Source organism: Nymphaea colorata, chromosome 14 (genome assembly GCF_008831285.2).
Source record: "Nymphaea colorata isolate Beijing-Zhang1983 chromosome 14, ASM883128v2, whole genome shotgun sequence".
NCBI classification, from domain to species: domain Eukaryota; kingdom Viridiplantae; phylum Streptophyta; class Magnoliopsida; order Nymphaeales; family Nymphaeaceae; genus Nymphaea; species Nymphaea colorata.
In genome coordinates this window covers 587113-609509 of record NC_045151.1, presented here as the reverse complement: position 1 = coordinate 609509, position 22397 = coordinate 587113, and the positions used below count along the sequence as shown (strand labels likewise).

Below are 22397 nucleotides of genomic sequence, written 5' to 3'. Positions count from 1 at the left end.
TAATTGAAATAAAAGTTAAGTAAGATGTGTATAAAGAGAGAGAGAGAGATTGAATTCTACCAACTTTAAGAACCCTTGGTATCTTTCTTTTCACTGAATGTTCATCACCATGCACACAACAAAAGATTTGTAGATCAAAAGATTTGTTGAACTTGTTGGCATCGTATAATAAACAATCAAATGAAACATCTACGCTATCTCTTTATTAATTATCAACCTCAATACGAATGGAAGTGTGAAAAGAAGACCAAGTGAGATATGGACAGTGCGTCTCCTTCCACTGCAGACCAGTAGAATCCAGAGGACCCCACGATGGTCTACGTTGATTTATAACGAAAAGGCATCGAGTGAACCAGTGGGACAGGAGCGGTCACATGGGATTACAGTAGAGATCTGCCATGAAGATTTCCATGCTTAATTCGCCTTGACCTCCATGGCCGGCTCCCAGACCACGCTTCCAAGCAAGTGGATGGAGTCTTCTTCCTCGCCTCAAAACCAGCACTTATGAACCATCGTGACAAAAGGATTAGGCTGATATGACACTGATTGATTGATCAATGTTGGATCTGCCATATATATCAACACCATCAAGTGCAGTTCAACCCCTTGGAAGGTTCAGTAAGTCTTCCCCATTTGTTCTTATTAGCTGTGGCCAAAGCGTGGAAAAACCATATAGAGAGAGAAAAGAAAGAGAGAACGACCCAGCTACATTAGCCTCATGATCATCTGCCCGTCATCCTCAAATCAACATTCCTCTATCATATCAAGGAAGTGCTTATAACACGCCACCCTGCCCCATGGGTAGCATTAGCTAGTGACTGGGTCAGAAAAATAATTTGGAGGGGCACTTGTTCTCAAACTTATATATCTACGAATAAATATTTGAAAATATTAATATCAAAATTAAAAAAAAAAAAAAACAATGAAGGGCTGGTGTTGCCCACACGAGCCCATATGCGGCTTTGCCTTTGGCACTAACCATGATTTGGTGTGTGAGTGTGTGAGAGAGTATGTAGCATAGCTGGTCGGACATGCACATAAAACCAATGTTGCTTATTTGATTTTTGTGAGTGCTACTTTCTTGGACCACAAATAGTGCGATGGTAACAATTTAATTGATGAGTGTACCGTACACCACTTAGGCCCAAACTCGGCTTGGGACCCCAGGAGGACTGGTCTTTTCGAGGAGATGGATTGTTAAACTTCCTACTCATCAGAAAATTAATTTTCATAAGGTTTCAGAGCTAAAGGTCTTAGCTTTCTCAATAGCTCATAGAGTCCATTCTAAATATCGAATTTAGATTTTTTTTCTTTTTTGGTGCTCTTACACTCATATACTTTGTATCTAGTTATTTATATGATTAGATTGATGGAAAATACTTTCATTACTAAGAAATATGTGTAGGAGGTATATTTATGAAGACATCATTCTAGGACTACATATATATATATATATATATATATATATATATATATATATATATATATATATATATATATATATATATATATATATATATATATATATATATATATATATATCCTACACATACTTCTTAGTATTTCAAATTAAATTATTTTCCATGCACTAAAAAATATCTGCATGTGAAATTAGTGGCCATTAGCTATTGAATTGTTGCAAAATGAAACATGTAAGAAGGTCTCTTTTGTGATTCAAAAATAATTAGTAAACGAAAAGTTATCAAATTGTAGGCTAAAAAGATAAGTTTTTAGTTTAAAAAGGTACGAACAAATAGTCAATTAATTTGTAAATTTTAGACCATGTCCAGCAGATCTACATCAGCTCGAGCTAAGCTCAGCTAAAGCTTAAGATGCTCTAATTAGGCATGGTATTGCAGTTAGGTGAAACTGGTTATATGCACCACTGTAGTGCAGTGCTGGTGCACAAAATTTCCTTTGGTGCATATAAATGTCTTGCGCGGAATAGGATGGTGTGGCAGTACTACTTTCTAAGCGAACCTGGTTACATGCACCATATTGGTACAAATTTTTTGGTGCCTGTATAGTTAATGACTAAAATACCCTTAGTTCACGCTGAAAAAAGAAATACTTTTTGTAAAGACAAAAATGAAAATGAGAAAAAAAAAAACTATAGAAGACATTTCTTTTTAACAAAAATGTTATTCCCTCCTTTACTGTGTACCTTGCACATTGCGCACACAACTTTCTCTCCTTCCTAAAACTATGTTGCAAATATTTTCCGAAGACCAGATGGATGTTTTCAGCATAACTTAGTATTGATGAAAATGCTTTCTTCGATTATGCTTTTCTAGACATGAAGATAATGGACCAGTTTAACTAATGGTAAGACAATTTAATTACAGCTAGTCATCAAATTCCAAGTTGGTACATGATTTCTGCGTGGAATGTCCAATTTCCTACATCAAGGTTCATATTTAAGTTCATTTACATGTAGAAAAAACTCAAAATCTGCTTAATATTTCATACATTCAAAATCGGGATGTAACTGATTCCAATTGAACTATACTGAATGGTGACTACCCGCACCATATACGAAGCCAGCCGGCCAAAATATGATGCATGAATGAAAGATCAAAATAAATGTTAACAGTTGAGTAACAATGTAAGCTCCCAATTATCAACTAAGCAACAGGCTATTAAACTTACAAGAGGATCAAAAGGTGATCAAAATGAACCAATAAAATAACTGGTGTCATGAAAAACAAGGGGACCTTAATTATAAGAAGCAGTAAAGGTAGAACAAAGACCTCTACATGTTCAAAATAATTTAAAAAAAAAACACTCAGCATAAACTATGTGGACTAGAATTCAACTACCAACATGGTATTCCAGTGAGATCGAGGAAGGATCGTGCATCCTTTTATATCTGGAGAATGAGAAAGATCTTATGCGAGCTGCGCATGAAAATAGTTTCGCCTTACCGACGAGGAAGTTGGACTTAAGGCTTTCAACTTGAGGAAACCCAAGAGTCAGAGCTATCAAATGCATCCCAGTGCAGGGGCTTTTAATATAAAACAAGTGAATTTTTTTAAAATTTACATGTAAATTAAAAAAAAAAAGAAACACTTTTCTTGAGGTGGAGCCAAGACCCATGCGGGCCCTACTTTGGTCTCACCCCTGTCCTAGTGGTAGAGCCAGAAAATTTGGTCAGAGGAGTGCTAATTATGAAACTCTCGTATTTTGAGAGGCATCCATATGTATAAAACAGCAAACATTGGATGACACCAATATGAAAATTTTAAAAAAAAATACAAGGGACTAGTGTGAGCAATTGCCCACATGCATTTCTGCATAAACTAGCAAGAGTATGCCTAATCCAACTTTCCCTGTTCCAAATCAAGATGGGGCTGTGAGAAGATTACAGTAATTCTAATCAATCTTTCTCATTGAAATGGATTAGACTAAGACCTAATTAATGGTATGTGAAACCACCAAGACTTAAGAAAATAAGAAAACCAAAAGGTGTGAAAGGCATGGAAGAGCTCTCAACTACAAACCAAGACAATCTAAGAGAATCATTTTGAGGCCTGAAAGCTCTTATGTTTTCTTTTGCTTTCAGGGTCCAGAGCTGTGTTGGCATCAGCGATGACAAAGGTGAATGCAACGTTCAATATGATACCAAAAAATGAAAAATCTATATAGCTGGTGGGCATTTGTTTGTCTGTTCAAGAATTGCAAGGCATCCATAAAGGACACATACCGAGGAAGTCTTCATTGGTAGCCCAGGAAAGGAAGTCTTCTATCACGACGGTGAGCGGAAAGATTTAGAACCGACGTTGAAGAATCTAAGGCAATATTATTGGCAGCAAGATCATGAGGAGCAAGTCCATGAACAAGGGGAGCAAGACGATGATGAACAATGGAAGAATAGAAAGCAACCTGGCCGATTTCCAGGGTTTGTGAACGCTCGAAGTTCGTGACAAGGACTGAACCAGCAAGAGACCCAATGAGTTAGATGGAAGATGCAGTAGGAGGTCCGAACGTTGAATTAAGAACGACAAAACTAGTGGGGTTCAAATTGTTTCAAATTCAAATCTCTTTGCTTGTTTAGGCTTTATTTGTTTTGATTTATGTTAATGTGTTTGTAGAAAGTAAGATCTTTCATCTAGGAATTAGACTAAAGCTCTAGGTGGGGAGTGTGGGAGATGAAATGAAGATGGAATATTTAAGTTGGAGAAAGAACACATCTGATCCTCTCAAGCAGTTGAAAACTTCGACTGATCTTTAATGTTATCATCAGAGAGGAGTTAGTCTTATGTGTCCGGGGGCACATGTAGATTGGAGGAACATAGGACGGGAGTGGGTTGTGTGCATCAAGGTGGTGCAAGTAATAGATATGCACCCGAAAGAAAAGAAGAGGGGAGTCCAGGTATTTTAATGATTTTTTTTCTGAAATGCATGTTTTTTTTTTTTTTTAGTTTTCTCTACTTTTTTTTTTCTTATAAAAGGGCTTTTTTTTTAGAGACCATCACTACAACCAAACTTTGTATATAATCAGTTTGATACCATTTTCTTTTATACCCATATAAGCCTGGGCATCGAGCCGGCAAGAGACCTCAAACCCGGGCTTAGCCTGGACATAACAATTAAAACTTGAGCCCGAGCCCCACCCAGGCCTGACACAATTAAATTAAAAAATATTTATTTTTAATATAAAATAATATATATAATTAATTATAATAAAATATTAATTAATAAAATAAATATTAAAAATTATCAAACCGACCGGACATCCTTTTTTTTTGGGCCCAGGCTTACTCATGCACCACCCAAATCATGCTTCATGCATAATAATCTTCCCAAATAATTTTTAAAACAGTAAAAGAGTTGATGTGGTGCTTAAAAAGCCTCTGATACTTCCTAAAACCACGGTTAAGTTGAGCATTATTTGTGGATTTCTCTTTATATTATTTATCTTAAAATTTTCCCTTTAAATATTACATGTATCTATTTTTGCCAAGCCATCCCAAGAACAAGGGAATGTTTATCGTGCAGTAGTCTCGAGGACAACTATTTTGGGTCGTCGACAATAAACTCCAAACTAGATTTTACTTGAATGTATAATAAATAATAGAATAAATTATTATCAAAATATATGACTTAAAAATATCAGTGTTTAATAAAAAAATATAGAATATTATTTTCTGCACGGAGACCAACCATATTTGTTTTTTATGTTCGTGGTTCTTTAATAACGTCCCTCGGCTGTGCCTTCAGCAACAGTAATTAATAATAAAATTTTAACAGTCGCATATTGCACGAAACAGACAGGTGTTGTAGATTATTAAATCCAAATGGCTTTAAGAATAAGCATATTTTCAAGATGCAGCACATCAAAAAGTTCAAATTCCTACAGAGTAGGCATTGTGAATAGCTGAAGAACACAAATGTGGCTTGACATGAAATGATATATATGCTGGGTAAAGAAGACTTACCTTGAGCTAGAAATGGAGCCGGAAAATTTTTTGTTACGGAGGTGGAACTATAGTTTCAAAAAATTAACAGAGACCGAATAATTTTTTTTTATATGTTAAACTTAAATTTTTAAAATTTACATAGAAAAATTTTGAATTTTTTAACATCTAAGTGGGACCAAGGCCCCTGCCCGCCTCTCAGTCGGATACGAGCATGAAACACTTTTTAGTTGTTGGGAGGATCCAAATACTCTTTTTTAGATCCACAAAATAACTCTAAGAGATCATTTTCCCGATAGAGCAAAATAATCAACCTAATGATATTGAGAGACAAAAAAGATTTCGTCGGGCCGAATGGAATTCATAAGTATAGGAAGAAGCCCTATTAAATAAAGAATATATTTTTTTATCATATTTTGATTGTTAATATGATGGATAAGGACCACTAATATAGACAGTACTACCCCTTTGATTTTCATGAAGATCAATGAAGACATTGAAGAGCACTTATGAGTGCAAATGAAAACTTATTGATGTTAGATTTTTTTTTTCTTTTCTCAATTGATGGAAAGTTTGTTCAAAAAGAAGAAACTGTTATCCGCAAACTCTCCTTCAAGTGCTGCCTGTTGAACAATTACAAAATGTCACCTAAGCTAAGCAACTGAGAACAAACGTTAATGGCTACTATCATCAAGATTCTGAGTTGAAAATTTTACCCAAAAAAAAAAAAAAGCTGCCTTGAAGAGATGGCTAAAACGATCTCATGTTTGCATAGGTGTATGCTACATTTAATCTCTTGAATATTTGCACTTGAGGAAGTGATTGAACAAACGAAAACCAAACTTAGGCAGAGCGCCTCAGATATTCCAGCCTAACACCGGGCTATATATATATATAAAGAGTAAGTGAATGGTAACTATAGCTATTAAGAATTAACCAGCTATCTAACAAGGGGTATCCATATGATATATACATACATACATACATACATACATACATATATATATATATATATATATATATATATATATATATATATAAAGTAAATGAATGGTAACTATAGCTATTCAGAATATATATATATATATATATAAGAGTAAGTGAATGATAACTATAGCTATTCAGAGTTAACTAGCTATCTAACAAGGGGTGTCCATCTGATACAGATTGATGGTTGAGAGAAAAACATGAAGAAAAATATAAAAATTAAAAATAGATGTCAAAGATGTCTTTTTTTTTTTTTAACTGTCTATTATGTTGAATCAGACCGTCTTGATTAGATTAAAAGATGACTCTAATCATTCTATATATATATGTGTGTGTGTGTGTGCACGCGTGCTAGATTAGCTAGTATATAAAAATCAATATCACTTATTCCTCAATAATTTCATTTAGGGCATGACTAATGTGAAGAAGTAGGTCACTGTTAAGTGCATCTATAGAGGCATTTGCTAATAGGGGCGGACAAATTGTCCGGAATATAATGTTTCATGAATATGTCCATTTTTTTTTCAAGCATATTCATAAAATGGACACATTCATATAACATTATAACCATAACATGGATAGATTCATGAAACATTATATTTCAGGTAATACAGCATCCCCTGTTACCAAATGTCTTCATTAGTGAGAAGTAGCTAGTATCTAATGTAATCTAGTTTCGGCTTGGCATGTACTCTTTTCACTAAATCCAAGTTTGTTTCGAGAAGCATGACAATTTGCTCCATTTTACATATAAAAGAGCACATTTAACTCGTATTGATCATTGTTTATAACTTATAAACAGTTCATAAACTATTACCTAACACTATATAACAGAAAATCACCTGAATCTAAAGGTAAAATAAGAAAAAATTAAAAGGATTACGACTTTGCTTATAGCAGGCTACTTGGACATACAATGACAGATGAAAAATTAGAATATCACAACAAGAAAGAAAGTAAAGTATGTCAAAAGCAAAAATGTCAAGAAAAAAATTAATCTATTTAACAATACGTTAACAAAAATTTTTAAGGAGGGAGAGAGAGAGGTGAGAGCTGTTAGTTTGCAACCCTTATTGCAACAAAGAAATAGACTGAGGGGGAGGAAAGCATTGTTGGTAGGTATGTCAATATATCCGATTTGAATCGGATATCTGACCAAACCGATAAAAAAAATTGGACATGGAAAAAAATTTAATATCCAATTAAGAAATCGGGTTGGATTCACATTTAATAAATGACATCTGATCAGATTCAGATATATTTAAATATCCAATCAGATTCGGATATGGATTCAGATTTGATTCATTTTTAGACAAGTATCATGTATCTAAGGCTATTACATTTTGAAAATTGACAAAATTTGGTTCAAAATTTGGATTCGAATTCAGATGTATATAAAATTTGGATTTGGATTGTAAAATTGAATTTCAGATTGGGGTTTGGACAGGTCTTTTTGTTTATTTAAATTGGAATATATGAATATCCAAAAAAGTAGATATGAAAAAATATATCTGATCTAAATCTGATCCGTTGACATTCGTAATCTTTTGTTGTCCTAATTTGTAATATATATGTCTTATTACCATTTGGAGTGCAGAAAAATAACACATCACAATCACTGAATTAAAACTTATAATTCCTTAAATGTGAACCACTTTAACGCTCGATTGTGATATGTTCCTTTGAGGCAAAAGATTCAATTATTTTATAAGCAAAATCAGCAAGTGGCTTTCACACTTCCCTACAAAATAGGGGACCGGACATGGCCCACAATCTTCAAGTTGCTCCGGATCCAGACATGAGAGCATATTCTTCCGAGATTCGATGTGTGAGAGAGAGAAAGAGATTTAATTTTTTTTAATTTTTTTTATTACCAATTCAAAACCATGCTTGACGCATCAGAAAAAAAAAAGAAAAACGCTGATATTTGTCAAATATCATCTGCCTGTGACATATGATTTTATAAACTGGCAGCTTATTCATATGGGAAAGGCGGCGATATTAGTTGTAGAGGAGTTTAAGAATGTATTCATTTAAATTTTGATGAATTTGTAAAAAGCGAGCTCAAAAAATCACAATTGCCTGCTTAAAATTAATAAAATAATTTACACAACCCAATATGTAAATGAAAAGTACGCCAATCTATTTGATATCTTCTACCCATTTCATCCAACAGACAAATAATACTTGCAACAACAAAACCTCAAAAAACCTCCTTCTCCAAGGTAGGGCTCGCTTGGTCCTTAGTTTTACCTTAATTTTAATATATATATATATATATATATATATATATATATATATATATTTAAAATTTTTGTTCATTCTTTTATATAAAAAATTTAAAAAAATAATATTTCGGTTCTAGTCGAAATTTAGAAACTGTAATTCAGTTCCTTACATAAAAAATTTCTTACGGTTTTCAACGTGCATCCAAATGACCCCCTGACCATTATCTTGGGTTCATGGTTCCTAACTATATGGGTGTTAGCGATGACAGCAGTGCACATTTTAACTCGAATACCATACTTTAGAGCTTAAGACACAAAGACATAGTGCTCACAGGAATCAAATGAGACATAGTGCTCACATGAATCAAATTACTCTAGCTATACCAAGCTATACCAAACAGCCATCAATCATGGCTCTTAGAGCATTCTCTTCCAGTTTTCACAAATACTCGTGTACAGTGTTTATCCGATTCAGAAAATTTAGAAAACGATTCGAGTCAAGAAACTCGTCCAAGCAAACTATATGGATCAGTAGCGAAGTGGCATTGATTTGGATCCGGTTCCTGGAATGCTCCGACTTTCTGGCCCCCAAAAAAAAGTCATCGGCGACGGCATTCCACCTTCGCCTAACAAGCTCCGGACTCACAGGGAAGAGACTAGAAAGAGAGAGAGGGGGGAGAGTGAGAGAGAGGGGAAGAAGGGAGGTTGAGGCAGGCTGGGGATTCCAATATGGAAGGTAACATGCTTATTTGGTCTCCTTATGTGTTTCTTTAGTCCATTTTTTTTGTGTTTTTTACTCGGTTTCAGAGTTGGATGCGAGGAGGAGGAGGGGGTTTTTGCGAGGGTTTGGTTGGGGCGAGGGAATTTGAATTAGATAAGTTTTGGAGATTTCTTCTACCGATTTTATTGCTCTCCGTCAGCTCTGTATAGCTTCTTAAGGACGAGATGATTGATTTTGAATTTATTTTTCCTTACTCATTCTTGATTAATTATTTTGGATCAGCTTTAGTCCTCGTCGTGCGGTTGGTTTCTGTATCGCTTTAGGTTTGTTGAGTTTTAATGGTTGCATGGTTTATTGATTTTACGTTCCTTTGTTCCCCCAGTTTGTTTTTGTTATAGTTGGCGGCAGCCATTTTTTTGTTGTTTTACCAAATATCCCTTCGCACACCTCTGCTGTGGCTGTGACATCCCTTCTTTCATGTCATCGAGAAAGCTGACTCCTTCCCACGTGCTGCTGTAAATGACTCACTCATGGCGAGATTAGTTTCGAAGACTCCAGTTTTCACGTGAGTCGATTTCAGAGACCACCACGAGTAGGAACCTATGTATTCGATGGACGATAAATTCCATTGTTTCGTCAAAGAGCCGGAGTCAGCTGGATCTTCAGCCTCGTATCGATACCATCGCAGCAAGGGATGGCCGTTTCTATTCTACGAAATCTTTCACTTAGAAAAGAGAAGCTCAGACGTCTACAGATCCAATTATTTTTCCCATTTTTTCAGGAAAAAGGGATGAAGAAGCATTCGCTTGTCATGTTTCTCTGTGTTTGCTTTAAAATTGTTGGCTCGTCAAATAAAGAAAAGTTTATCACCTGAAAGGTTGTCGATGCAATCATTTTTACGTTTGGAGATTACCGATAGATGGATATTTTGGCCTCTTTTAAGGTTTAAATGGGGGAGTCGACAATGTCTACGGTTGAAATTTGGAAAAATTAAATTCGACCTGATGTGAAGGTTGAGCTATCAAGGACTACTACCTGTTACCTATCTCTGATAACTTCTACTGTATCACCTATGTTGAGTTCAACTTTCCTGTGGTCAGGTGTGACGATGTGATCTGTGTTTATGTTTTTTTAATAATGCACGAGTTATATGGTAATTTGATGTCATCTTTATGAAACTCTCCACATTCGGCTTTTGATCTTGGATGACGGTCCCTAATATTACCAATAACTAGAAAAATATCTCGGTGATATTGTTGCCATTTTGGGTCCAGCTTATACTATCGGTGTAATACATGGTATTCTTGGAATTATCACTGGACATGAGAAAATTACTATGGTCTTGCTTGTATTTTGTTTCCAATACACTTGTTTGGAAATGAAGAGATATTTCATTTTAATCTATTTCTGATATCTTTTATCTTTTCTTTTTTTTTTTTTGCTATGAAGGTTGCCGGTTACATAGATTGCTTGAAGTGGTGGAAAATTAGGATTCTTTAACTTTTTGGTCTTATTTAATTAGGTTTCTCTTCTCCACCTTGGTTATTTTTTGTTTCTGAAAGCAGCCAATTTGTTAGTTGGTTCTTTTGTCCTCATCATGCACCTCCTGCTGATTTTTGCTGCTTGTCTCATATAAAAGACAACCTCTAAAGAGGAGAAGGATTTTTTCCTGTTGTTTGACTTGGAAGTCTGATTTTTGTCTGATATGTTCGTTTCATGTTTTTCATGTGGTGTTTTCCATGGATATAGCAGATTGACAGTGCCTGAAAGATATGTCCATTGTTCATCTCCTAGACAAGTCAAAGGGAAGAATTCACAATGGCTTCTGTTGCATTAATTAGAAGCAGAAAGTTTGTTCTAGATCGTCTGAAGTTGTCTTGCATTTCAGTTTCTAGTTATTCGAATTTATGCAACCCGCCACTTTTCTCTCAATGCTCAAATGGCCCTGAATGTGTCTCTGGCCCGTCACCTGGAGAGGAAAACAATGAAAGGGTGGTGAAGGTTGTGGAACTGGGCATTGCTGGGAGGCTCCTTGATTCACCCACAAAACAATTATGGAGTTCAGATCATTATTTTATATCAAAAATTGGCCCTGGGAATGGAAGAACAGGATTGATGCTTCCCTTGGGAGTCAGGTGGATGTCACAATCTTTACGCACTGCTTCAACAGCTACAGTCAAGGAACCTAGCATTGATTCTGGGGTTGAACCTAATGAAGAGCAGACCAAGAAGCAAATAAAGGAGGCATCACCAGAGGAATGCGATCAGGCAGTTGAGGGTCTGAGTTCTGCAAAAGCCAAAGCTAAGCAGTTCCAAGAATCACAGAAGAAAGCAAAATCTCCTATAGAGAGGGTATGGGCTGTTCTTCTGGGAGTTGGACCTGCATTACGTGCAGTTGCTTCTATGAGCAGGTTATTGCTAATATTGTCTGCTGCTGTCACCTCCTAATATTCAGCTGATCAAAGATTGAAGGGACTATTTGTTTTGCTTGATTTTCTATTCTTTCTTTCAGGGAAGACTGGGCTAAGAAACTGGTTCATTGGAAGAATGAATTTTGGGAAGCTCTCCAACACTATTGGCTTGGAACAAAGCTACTTTGGGCTGATGTTAGGATTTGTTCAAGACTGCTTTTGAAGCTTGCTGGTGGAAGAAACCTTTCAAGAAGGGAAAGGCAGCAGCTAACCAGAACTACAGCTGACATTTTCAGGCTAGTTCCATTTGCAGTATTTATTATAGTTCCATTCATGGAGTTCTTGCTGCCGGTGTTTCTGAAAGTATTTCCAAACATGTTACCGTCTACGTTCCAGGACAAAATGAAAGAACAGGTACTTATTGAGAGATCTTCTTGAAAACTCAAACACCTTCTGGATCAAATATAAGTACAGGCAGGTCCTAAGAGCCAATGAAGTGTACAATGTGGGGAGGAGTTTTGTTTAGCTAGTTGATGTCTCTTATTATTGTCTTTTTTAGAAGCTATGCTCATTTTGAAGCAAGTAAAAAGTATGAAAATGTTAATTCTGCTGATTAGTATGTTATTCTATTCTGTTCATATTTTTCTGAGCCAATAAGTTTTCTTGCGTCATCCTTGCTTTATTTCTCTCTTTCTAATTTCTATTATGCTACATGAAACCATCAGTGGAAACTGGAAAAAGAATTGGAACTGTGAACTATTTGATTTCTCCAATTTTTTGCAACTAAGTTGAGCTATTTTCTCTTTATCATGAATTTTTTATCGGGTTGTCCATCTGTAGACTGAATTCTCACCCCCCAACCTTTAGTGCATTTATGTAAACAGCTTAAGAATTCTTGGTGCTGGCATGGAGCACACCTATTGACTAGGAGAAACTTTGATCGTACATTATGGCAATAAGGTAACAATTGTTGCTCGGTAACTAATAAATGCTAAAAATGATTAGACTAAAATTAAATCTAAAAGCATCAATTCTATTGTCAGTTTAGAAATTAAACATTTAGTTGACATGAAACTATCAATTTATGAAAAAAGTCAATCAATAATGAACCATTCCATAATTTTTCATATCAAGCAAAGCAAAATCTAGAAATGCTACGTAGCAGAAATAATATATGATTATATGAGTTTATGACTCATTTGATATCACCTAACTTGGGTCAATGTTGAGTCCAGTGTGCATAAAGGTATCTATATGTTCAGATGGACGCGCTTGGCTGCATTCTACAAGGGTAACCAATTTGGTGAATTGGAGCTGCACCAATACATGCACCACCACCCAATGCAGTTGTGGTATGGGTGCAACAACTTCCTTAGACAATCCTTATGTTGTAGGTACAGCCTTCTCACTAGAATCATAACTGGTTAAGACTTCTTATAAGAAAAGTTCTGAATTTTTTTTTCTTGATAATTATGGTGAATCGCAAAATCGACCTCATGGAACCAAATTGTTTGGCCACCCCCAATTAGGAAACATATATATGTATGAGACTATGAATATACTGATACACATGTTTCTGTGTATGCACACATGCGTATCTATGTACTTGAAAAATGGATAGATTGTAGTCTCTGGTTCTGTAGGTGGTAAAATTTACAATGCATCAGGATATATATCCAGTAAAATGGCCAGGGCAGCATTCTGATATTAGCTGGAACATTGGGAGCTTTGCTCAAAAGTCCATGAATTAAGTGTTCAGCTTGAGGGCTAATTAATGTCTCTAGGCAATAAGTAGATATTAGCAATTATTATTGTTCGAAACAGGCTAGAAAGGTAAGCAGGTCAGATTCAGTCAACTAGCTTCTAAATCAAATTCAGATTCAAGTAAACTTTTCATGCCAACATAAAAATTCCAGGTCTGACTAATATTTTGATTCTGCATATTTACTTATCAAGTTATCAGACTGATCAGCTTCAAATTAGCCAGGATGACCTCAAGCCAAATATTGACATCCCTTCTCAAGCAAGAGTACAAGCAACTTATTCTATTAAAATCAATTCATTTTTTTCTTCCTGAGAGGTTTAGAGTCCTTTGCTCACTGTTTTACTCCCTTTTCATTTTTTTGCCCAAGTGTGTTTTGGATGGATAAGAACTCTACCCTGACTCTTGTCACTTAATATTTATTATTAGCTGAATTGAACTAGGCTTTCTGTTGAATAGAGAACTTGAGATTGAACCTGGCCTACTCAGAAAGGCCGAAAATCTCTTCCAGGTGCCTATTTGAAGGCTGATCTTGCTGAATCTCTTGGGATGTTGCTGATGGGGTCTGCGAAATTGTAGTCCAAAATGCAGTGGCTTGATGGCACCAGCTTTGCAATCGTGTGTGCTTGTTAATAAACTGCGCAGAGGACTTTTCTATTATTTTATTTGATGCATTGGACATATGTCAAGGGCTCAAGGTGTCTGAAAACATTGGAAATCTTCACATGGTTGATTGAAATATTAGCTGGTGGTTTCTGGTCATTTTGTCTCCTTCTAATGTAAAACATTATCCAATTACAAAAGACAATGTGCTTACTTGTGTATGGGAAAGAAAAATACAAATAGGAGCGGTAGGAAGTTGAGAGCAGGAACTGAATGTAGAATGAGGAAAAATAGGGAGTCAGTTTATTATAAGTAAACTGCTTGACACAAAGTCCACAATGAAATAATACATGGCATTTCGACCCTGTCGATAATATCAATTATCAGATGATTCAGATGTCTTAAAGTTGACTTACACAGGACCACTTTAGATACTTTAATAAAGTAATCTACTGATTGATTTTTGTTCAAGTTTTTTCTTATTAGAAAACGCAATAAGTACAGAGAGGGAAAATGAACTCTTCTTTTGCAGTAAAATTCCTTAAAGCCTGTCCCTTTATCTCCAATAAACATAAACAACCAACTTTTTGGTTTTTTTATTGTGTTAGCTTAAGCTTGAAGAAGCCAATCACAGGAACAGGTATTCAAGGTTGGTTGGAGCTCATGTTAAGTTTAAAGCCTTATTAACCTATTGCATGTGTTACCAAGGCCATGGATAGTTATCACATTCTCTGACAAGTGGGCAGCATCAAGCATGGTTGCCTTATCTTACTCTGCATATCAACCTTCTACTTGTTGCAATGTTGTTTCTTTTGGTCCAGCTTTTCACTTCGCTTCTGCTTTGTGGAGCTCTTTAGAAAATCCAGTGACTCTTTGTTTAGTCTATGTTCTTGTGTCATTAATCACAGGTCTTTACTCCATTAGTGGTGAAGCTGAGCAATATCCATCCAATCTTTCACTGGCAGACAATGTTTTTTCTTGAAATTGTTGTTGTAAATGTCTATGTATGTTAATGTCTATGTTGTTTTCATGGTGAGACACCACTAACAATTTCAAGGAAGCGTAGGTTGTTTCCTACATGTGTTCAACATTCTTTGTTCTATCTATAGTGATCAGTGTGATAGTATTGTATATGATTATTTATCACTTCATACAAGTTACAGATGCCTAATGAGTGCTATAAACATTTCAGACTTGTAAACACTCGCACACACTTTAGCAAATGCTTTAATATTCAATTACGTTTTCTACACGGAAATGTGATTTTCATTAAAATAAAAGAAGAGAAATCAAAATGTTGAATGCAGGGAAAGTACGGTTCTGGTTTCCTCATGCACATTTTGGCTCACATTTCTGAGACTTTCTCTCTGTTTTTTATCTTTTTTATGGGAACAAAATTCTGTAGTGGCTATTGACTAGATTTTACATGTGAATTCATGTTAATGTGCTTATGTTTTCTTGCTATATGGAGTCCTCTGAGCTTGGTTGCTAATCGCATGCTTGTTACAGGAGGCACTTAAAAGGCGTCTTAATGCAAGGATCGAATATGCAAAATTCTTACAAGACACAGTTAAGGAAATGGCAAAAGAAGTACAAAAAACTCGTAGTGGAGAAATTAAGAAGACAGCGGAGGATCTTGATGAATTCCTCAACAAGGTGGATTCTAATTCTCATGGCATAAAAACAATTTAATATTGTCCTTATTCTCTGATGGCATTGTTTTGTGCATGAACCTTCCAAACAAGGGCAAGCTTTTTTTGTGTATTTGTCATTGGCCATTTTATTGCAAACCCTTGTATGTATATCTGTTAGATTGGTGGTTTGATTCTGTTTGTGTGCAAATTTAAATGTTTGAATAGGTTAGGACTGGTGGTCATGTCAGCAATGAGGAAATATTGGCATTTGCAAAGCTGTTCAATGACGAGTTAACTTTGGACAACATCAGCAGGTAGTTACTGCTTTGATCACCTTTTTATGAATTCTTTTGCATCTGATGCTTGATTCTGTTCTCATGATTTATGAGACTACCAACAGCCTCATGGGTATTTCTTATTTGATTTTGTTACATCTCTTGCAGACCGAGGTTAATAAACATGTGCAAGTACATGGGAATCAGCCCTTATGGGACAGATGCATATCTGCGTTACATGCTTCGTAAGAGGCTGGCTTGGTAAGTGTTCAGAGTTATTGAATGAACACCTGAAATGCTGTCGTTCTTCAGCACATAGAAAGACACAGATACGTGCAGACTCACACAGATGCTCACATGCTCATGTAAAATGTGACTGCTGACTTTGCAAAATCTTTTGCTTACAACTTTGGTGAATTATCTTTATTTCCCGAAGGAAGCTCTTAACTTAGATTTCAAGGGACCTTCTGAATGAAAAGTGGTCTTGTCTCTACAGGATTAAGAATGACGATAAGATGATCCAAGCCGAGGGCATTGAGTCATTGTCAGAAGCTGAACTTCGGCAAGCTTGCAGGGACCGAGGCCAACTGGGACTTCTCTCAGTTGAGGAGATGCGCCAACAGGTTTTTAGGCTTTAACCAGTTTTTTTTGCTAATATTTATGGTTTGGTGCTTCAAGGTTGTGAACTTTTTTTATTGTAAAAATACTTGATTGAAAATTTAGAAATGTTCATCTATTTGTTCCCACTACAATTTTTTCAGTCTTATCTCGTTAACATTAATAGTTTTGGATGCTGCTCTTTAGTCATTTTGTGAGCCAAAGGTGCTTCCAGATTAAATTACAAAAAAGGAACTGGTTGAGGTGATGTTAGTGGAAGTGGCTCTCACTTTCAAGTTTGAAGATTTTGGCTGAAGGTTGATTTGTTTGTTTTAGTCTTGAAGCAACTAAAACATTATCATAGTTGTCTTTGACATTGTCACTTGTATTGCTGATATTTTCAAAATATTGTGACAATATTGCGGAAACTGGCAAAAACTAAATAAACGGAAGATCTGATGATATTTTGAATTTGTTGCCAAGATACATTTATTGTGCAGAACACAACATTTTCCCTTAGAAAAAAATTAGGCATGTTTTGATGCCCTGAAAATGCACTGTAACTTAGGGAAAACAATTCAAACTTTTAAATTGCATTCCATCTCCAGCAAACACTAGAGATGATTCCTGCCTGTTAGAGCAAAATCAGAATGCCTTTTCCGGAATCTTGTCCCACCCAAAGGGGTGCGACGAGCTTTCCAGAACCAAATTTTTGCCAATTGCAGGTTGCTCACTCCCCCCACACCCCCCACCCAAAAAAAAAAAAATGCATTGTCTTCCCATAGCCAGTGCCCGCTTCTCTTCCTCTACAACCAACCCCAGGCAGCATCTAGAAGGAAAACAACGCGTGAAGCACCAAATCCGGTGTTATCTGGCCCTCATTGAGGTCAGCACCATTTATTTCTGGTAGCCAAAAAAAAAAACAGAAAACCTTTCCCAATTACCAAATTGTAATATGTTGGGTGCAGGGACTGCTGTGGCGACAGGCGATGCAGCAGCATTGGTGTAGAGGTTTCTCCAACAGCCTAGTTGGTTTATCGTTTTCTGATGGTGAAAAAAAAAAAACCCAGAAAATCACCTGGTTCAGCGATGGGTTTTCTCCTTTAAAGCTTGGTGCCTTGGTCAAAAGTCACCACCCGTTTTGTGGCCCTTCAATGCTTTTCCAGTCACTCGAGCAGGCTGGAGTGATGGATGGAATAGTAAAACCCTCAAAGGGTGGAAAGAAGAGGGGGAAAATTAAAGCGAAAATGAAAAAAGAAGCATCAAACATGTTTTCCTACCTGTTTAAGGAAATTTTCATGAAATCCCCAGATTTTTGTGTGAATTTTGAAAAGGAGACATGCTTTAAAAAATTGCATCCACGTCCCTTACCTTTTAGAATGTTTAGGAATAGTTATACTCCTTAAAACATTCAAGACTCCCCCACATTTTTTTTAGAAAATTTCAAAACGATGATTAAATTCCAGTTGTTGGAACTTTTCTCCTTGTATGCCCATCAAACACTGGAATGTGGTTCTAAGAAACCCATCCATGAAAAGCAAGCACAATGCCATTTTGAGAGACGATTTTTCAAAAGAGAGAGAGAGGTGCCGGTGTACTTTCAGCACATAACTAAGCGTTGTCTGAGGAGTCCCAGAATTCTTGAGGCTTAATAGTTGTCAAGGTGGAGAGAAAAGTAGGAGAGTGAGGCTATAATGAGTTTCAAGACTCCGGAGGCCCCACACAATCTTTGTGGAAGGGAAAGGAAATTAGGGAAAAGGGAACCATTTAGAGATTTCAACAGCAAATGAAAAAGGAGGTTCAAGGATTTAGGGATGGATTTTCATGTTGAACGTGTTTACTTAATTAGGTTCATTTTCATGATTAGATTTTATGAGTACATGGTGGATGGCCTTTTCTTCAAGTCAAAGTTTGATGCACTTCATGGTGGGTGAGGACCTGGAGGCTTGAATGTCTTACCAATCGGGTTTTCATGCAATGGCTGGCAATAGGGGCTTTCTCACTTGGACTATAAAAAAGAAATGCACAAACAAGAGAAATGAACTGCTCATAATAATAGAATTTTGTGATAAAAATTTGCTCTTGTTTAAGTGATAGTTTTTTTCTTTATATGCTTTGATGGTTTTCTCTCTTTTAAGTTTTGAACACAATGAACTATCAACATGGATATGATGATGTCGCAAATCTTTCCATGTCTAGTTGACTACCGGTAAAATGGGGATGATTATATCATCATGGATCTTCCAGTTTTTTATTGGTTTCTTCATTTGCAGCTTCGTGATTGGCTGGACTTGTCTCTCAACCATTCAGTGCCATCCTCTCTCCTTATTCTGTCTAGGTATGAGATTCGTATTAGGATACCCATAACATAGAAATGTTGAAATTTTGTTATCTATGTCCATGCTGATCTGCTACGACAATTCAGAGCCTTCACCGTATCTGGAAAGATCAAACCCGAGGAGGCTGTTCAAGCCACTCTGTCCTCACTTCCAGATGAGGTTGTTGATACAGTCGGTGTGACTGCCTTGCCAAGTGAAGATTCTCTTGCTGAGAGGAGGAGAAAATTGGAGTTCCTTGAAATGCAAGAAGAATTAATCAAGGTACAGTACGCTGCCTTTTTATCATTATTTCAAGCAAGATGGTATACTCATTGTACATCTTGCTTGTGAGTTTCTTTATTTCTTTAAGCTTACCACTTTAAGACTTAAGAGTACTTGCTTTTGTTGGCCTGTGCACTGGTTCTTGAAAGATGCATATTTGATCACCATTTGTAGGAGGAGGCTGAAGAGGAAGAGGAGCAAGCACGGAAAAAGGAATCTGCAGTTGATCGGGAAGATGTTGCTTTGAGGGAGATGACAATTCCCACTGCAAGGGAAGCACAGGAGCTAGCAAAGGCCAAAGCAACGGAGAAGGAGGAGCAGCTATGCAAACTCAGCCGTGCTCTGGCTGTCCTAGCATCTGCATCGGTATAACAATTTTGTGCTAAGCATAGCCTGTCAGTTATTCTTTAGTGGGTCGGATGCTTATTTGTATGTTTTTGTTTATTCAGTCTGTCAGCCGGGAGCGTGAGGAGTTTTTAAGCCTGGTCAACAAAGAGGTGCTCCATAGACACTTGAAAAAGTCCTTCAGCGTTTGCTAAAGTCGGATTCTTTGCTTTCAGAACTAATGATCTTCCAGAGTTCCACACTGAGGCCAGTTTTGCAAAACATTGCCTGTGTAACAAGGAATTTGTGGAAGCTGGAATTAGTTTTATCTTGCAGAAATTTATTGAGATTTGCTGTCTTACTTCTATTATGCTGCTACAGTTTCCTTCATAATTGTGTGGTTGCACATTTATCTGACGTCAAATGTCTTTCTTCTTTTTTCTTTTCCTAAACTCAACATTAGGTCAACAATTTTCCTCGTACTGCATATGTGCGTTAACTCTGGTGATGTTCTTTAACAGATAGAGTTGTATAATAGCATGGTGCGAAAAGAAGGTGAAGAAGGTGAGGAAGAAGCTAAAAAAGCATATCGTGCTGCAAGAGAAGAAAGTGACCATGCAGCTGAAATGGCTATGGGGCACAAAGTGTCATCTGCACTCATTAATAGAGTAACGACTTCTTCACAAATCCTTTTGTTACTAGATCTTATCTCTCTTTCTTCATCTCCGTATATAAAACGGAAAATGGGCTCCACTCCCAGACAATGTCTTTGTCTACTTTTCATGGCATGGAGCAAAGCTCCCTTTTTGCTACTCGATGTTTATGTGGTCCATACTCTTGTCACATTTAAGGTTGTCATTGTCTTTAGTTGAACATGAATATTATAATCTGTCACGTTTAAGGTTGTCTTTGTATCAGTTGTATGTGAATATTATGTATCCTAGTTTGCAAGTTGAGGTACGCTTTACTATAATCAGTTAAACTTGTCTGCATTAATGTAATACTATATTGACCATGTTTCAGGTTGATGCAATGCTTCAAAAGCTGGAGAAGGAAATTGATGATGTGGATGCCATCATAGGTGATCGCTGGAGACTGCTTGATAGGTATTTTCTGTCAAAATCTTCTCACCCGTATTCAGTGGAAAGATCCAATATGAAATAAAATCCTTCAAGAAACTTTGTGGGGCTTTGAATTCTGGAGGATTATCAGTTCTGACATTCTTATTTCAAGTGAGGTAGTACGTTAGTTGGACAGGAAGCCAAGCTCCAAGGAAATTAGCGCTTCCAGTTGAGATGGTACCTCTGGATTACAGTTTCTGAAATTGCATAAAACTAAATACTTTGCCATAATTGTCGTGTCAATGGTTTGGATAGTTTACAGTACCTGTAAGAAAAAACAAATGAAAAAGTACCCAGATCGCATGTTTTTATTTGTTTTTCTCTTAAAACAGCAGTAAAATGCTTCTGTAGCAATCATTGCTTCCCCTTTCTAAGTTGAAATTCTCAAAGATGTGCCTTGCGAATCAACCTGTTGGAATAGTCATTACATTGTACCAACCTTTTGGCCAGCAAATGTTGAACCTTGAGTATGGTGCTCCTGCTAGCACCACTTTCGTGATTTCTGCATTGTCTGGAAAATGCCTGTTCTTGTGGTTCTTATGGACTGCATACAACTCATCTGTAATACTGTACTGACCATTAACCATGCTATAGTTCTTCGAGCATTCACATGATCTCATCCATGCAATTGTTAGAACTTATAAATCTATGGACATGGTACCTGGGATATTCTGCTTTTCTCATAATATTTCCACAATAAGATTTTCTTGATTATATTGTGCTAGTTATTATCTCACATACAAATGTTCTAAGCACGTAAATTCCTACATTTGCAGAGATTATGATGGTAAGGTTACTCCAGAAGAAGTGGCGGCTGCAGCCATGTACCTCAAAGACACGATAGGCCAGGAAGGAGTTCAAGAACTCGTCAGCAATCTTGCAAAAGACAGAGGTCTTCCTTTTTTTACCTTTTCAAGTTATTACTGTTTTCCTTTTGCATTATACAGAGAATGTAATCTTGCGCTTACAAACTACATTAAATTAACAGAAGGGAAGATCCTCGTGGAAGACATCGTCAGGCTTGGTGCACAAGGCGATGATATTGATTCATCTGAATCAAAAGAGAAATAATTTTGCTTCCCACACATTATAGGAACCTTAGAAATTTATACCGAGTAGGCCTTTTTTCTTTTGACCTACTATTTACGGTTATAAATTGATTATAGAGTTCATCCATGTTAGTTTCTGATTCTTTGAAGGAAAAAATCATCCCAACTGTTTATGGCCGCTGTAATATTTTTTACTTCTATAAATCAAAGCATTTGTATGCAAAAATATTATTCTAGTGCAATATAAAGGCAAAAAAAGCCTGTCACTTGGTATTCTGTTCTCGAATTCAGTTGCAAATGTGAAATAATTTACTAAATTAAGTGCTTGCTGCGCAAGGAAGAGGAAAAGAATAACCAGGTGGTCTGCGAATTTCGGATTACAAGAAAGGTAGGGTAAAAATTACAGTATACACCTCCGGACGAGGAATTGTTTTCGAAGGAGAAAATTTTGCCTTGCTTTCAAATTTATTTTTCAGCCTTAAAAATTTCGTCATTTGAATATAGGAGTGTATGGCTTTGAGGCCTACGCATCATATTCCCTCTGTAAAATCTCTGAAGACAAAAGTTTTCTTGTTTTTTGGGAGAGAGAGAGAGAAACTGCGGGCTCATGTTGAAAAGCTGATGTCTTCTTGAGCATCCCTTTTTCTCTCAAAGAATGTTTCGAAATT

At 36.4% G+C, this 22397-nt stretch overlaps 1 protein-coding gene across 2 annotated transcripts; it reads left to right on the top strand.

Moving 5' to 3' along the window:
- Positions 1-9229: 9229 nt before the first annotated feature.
- Positions 9230-22005, top strand: LOC116267529 (uncharacterized). Of its 2 annotated transcripts, none has more exons than XM_031649302.2 (15): positions 9230-9368; positions 11106-11764; positions 11866-12178; positions 15639-15785; positions 15989-16077; positions 16207-16299; positions 16535-16661; positions 18909-18973; positions 19061-19235; positions 19410-19601; positions 19685-19732; positions 20081-20227; positions 20583-20665; positions 21457-21572; positions 21669-22005. In XM_031649302.2, exons 2-15 carry the CDS (start codon positions 11172-11174, stop codon positions 21749-21751), a joined length of 2271 nt encoding a protein of 756 aa, XP_031505162.1. In that variant the 5' UTR covers positions 9230-9368; positions 11106-11171; the 3' UTR covers positions 21752-22005. The 2 variants fall into 2 exon arrangements, with proteins under 2 accessions (XP_031505162.1, XP_031505164.1); XM_031649304.2 differs by having other exon boundaries at positions 9256-9368; positions 11103-11764.
- The last annotated feature ends 392 nt before the right edge of the window (positions 22006-22397 follow it).

Bases quoted from the DNA above. Each gene is read 5' to 3' on its own strand.
- LOC116267529 (XM_031649302.2), top strand. From the start codon at position 11,172: ATGGCTTCTGTTGCATTAATTAGAAGCAGAAAGTTTGTTCTAGATCGT. The intron at 16,300-16,534 runs GTAAGTGTTCAG...TTGTCTCTACAG, and splicing joins CTTCGTAAGAGGCTGGCTTG to GATTAAGAATGACGATAAGA. The intron at 20,228-20,582 runs GTAACGACTTCT...ACCATGTTTCAG, and splicing joins CATCTGCACTCATTAATAGA to GTTGATGCAATGCTTCAAAA.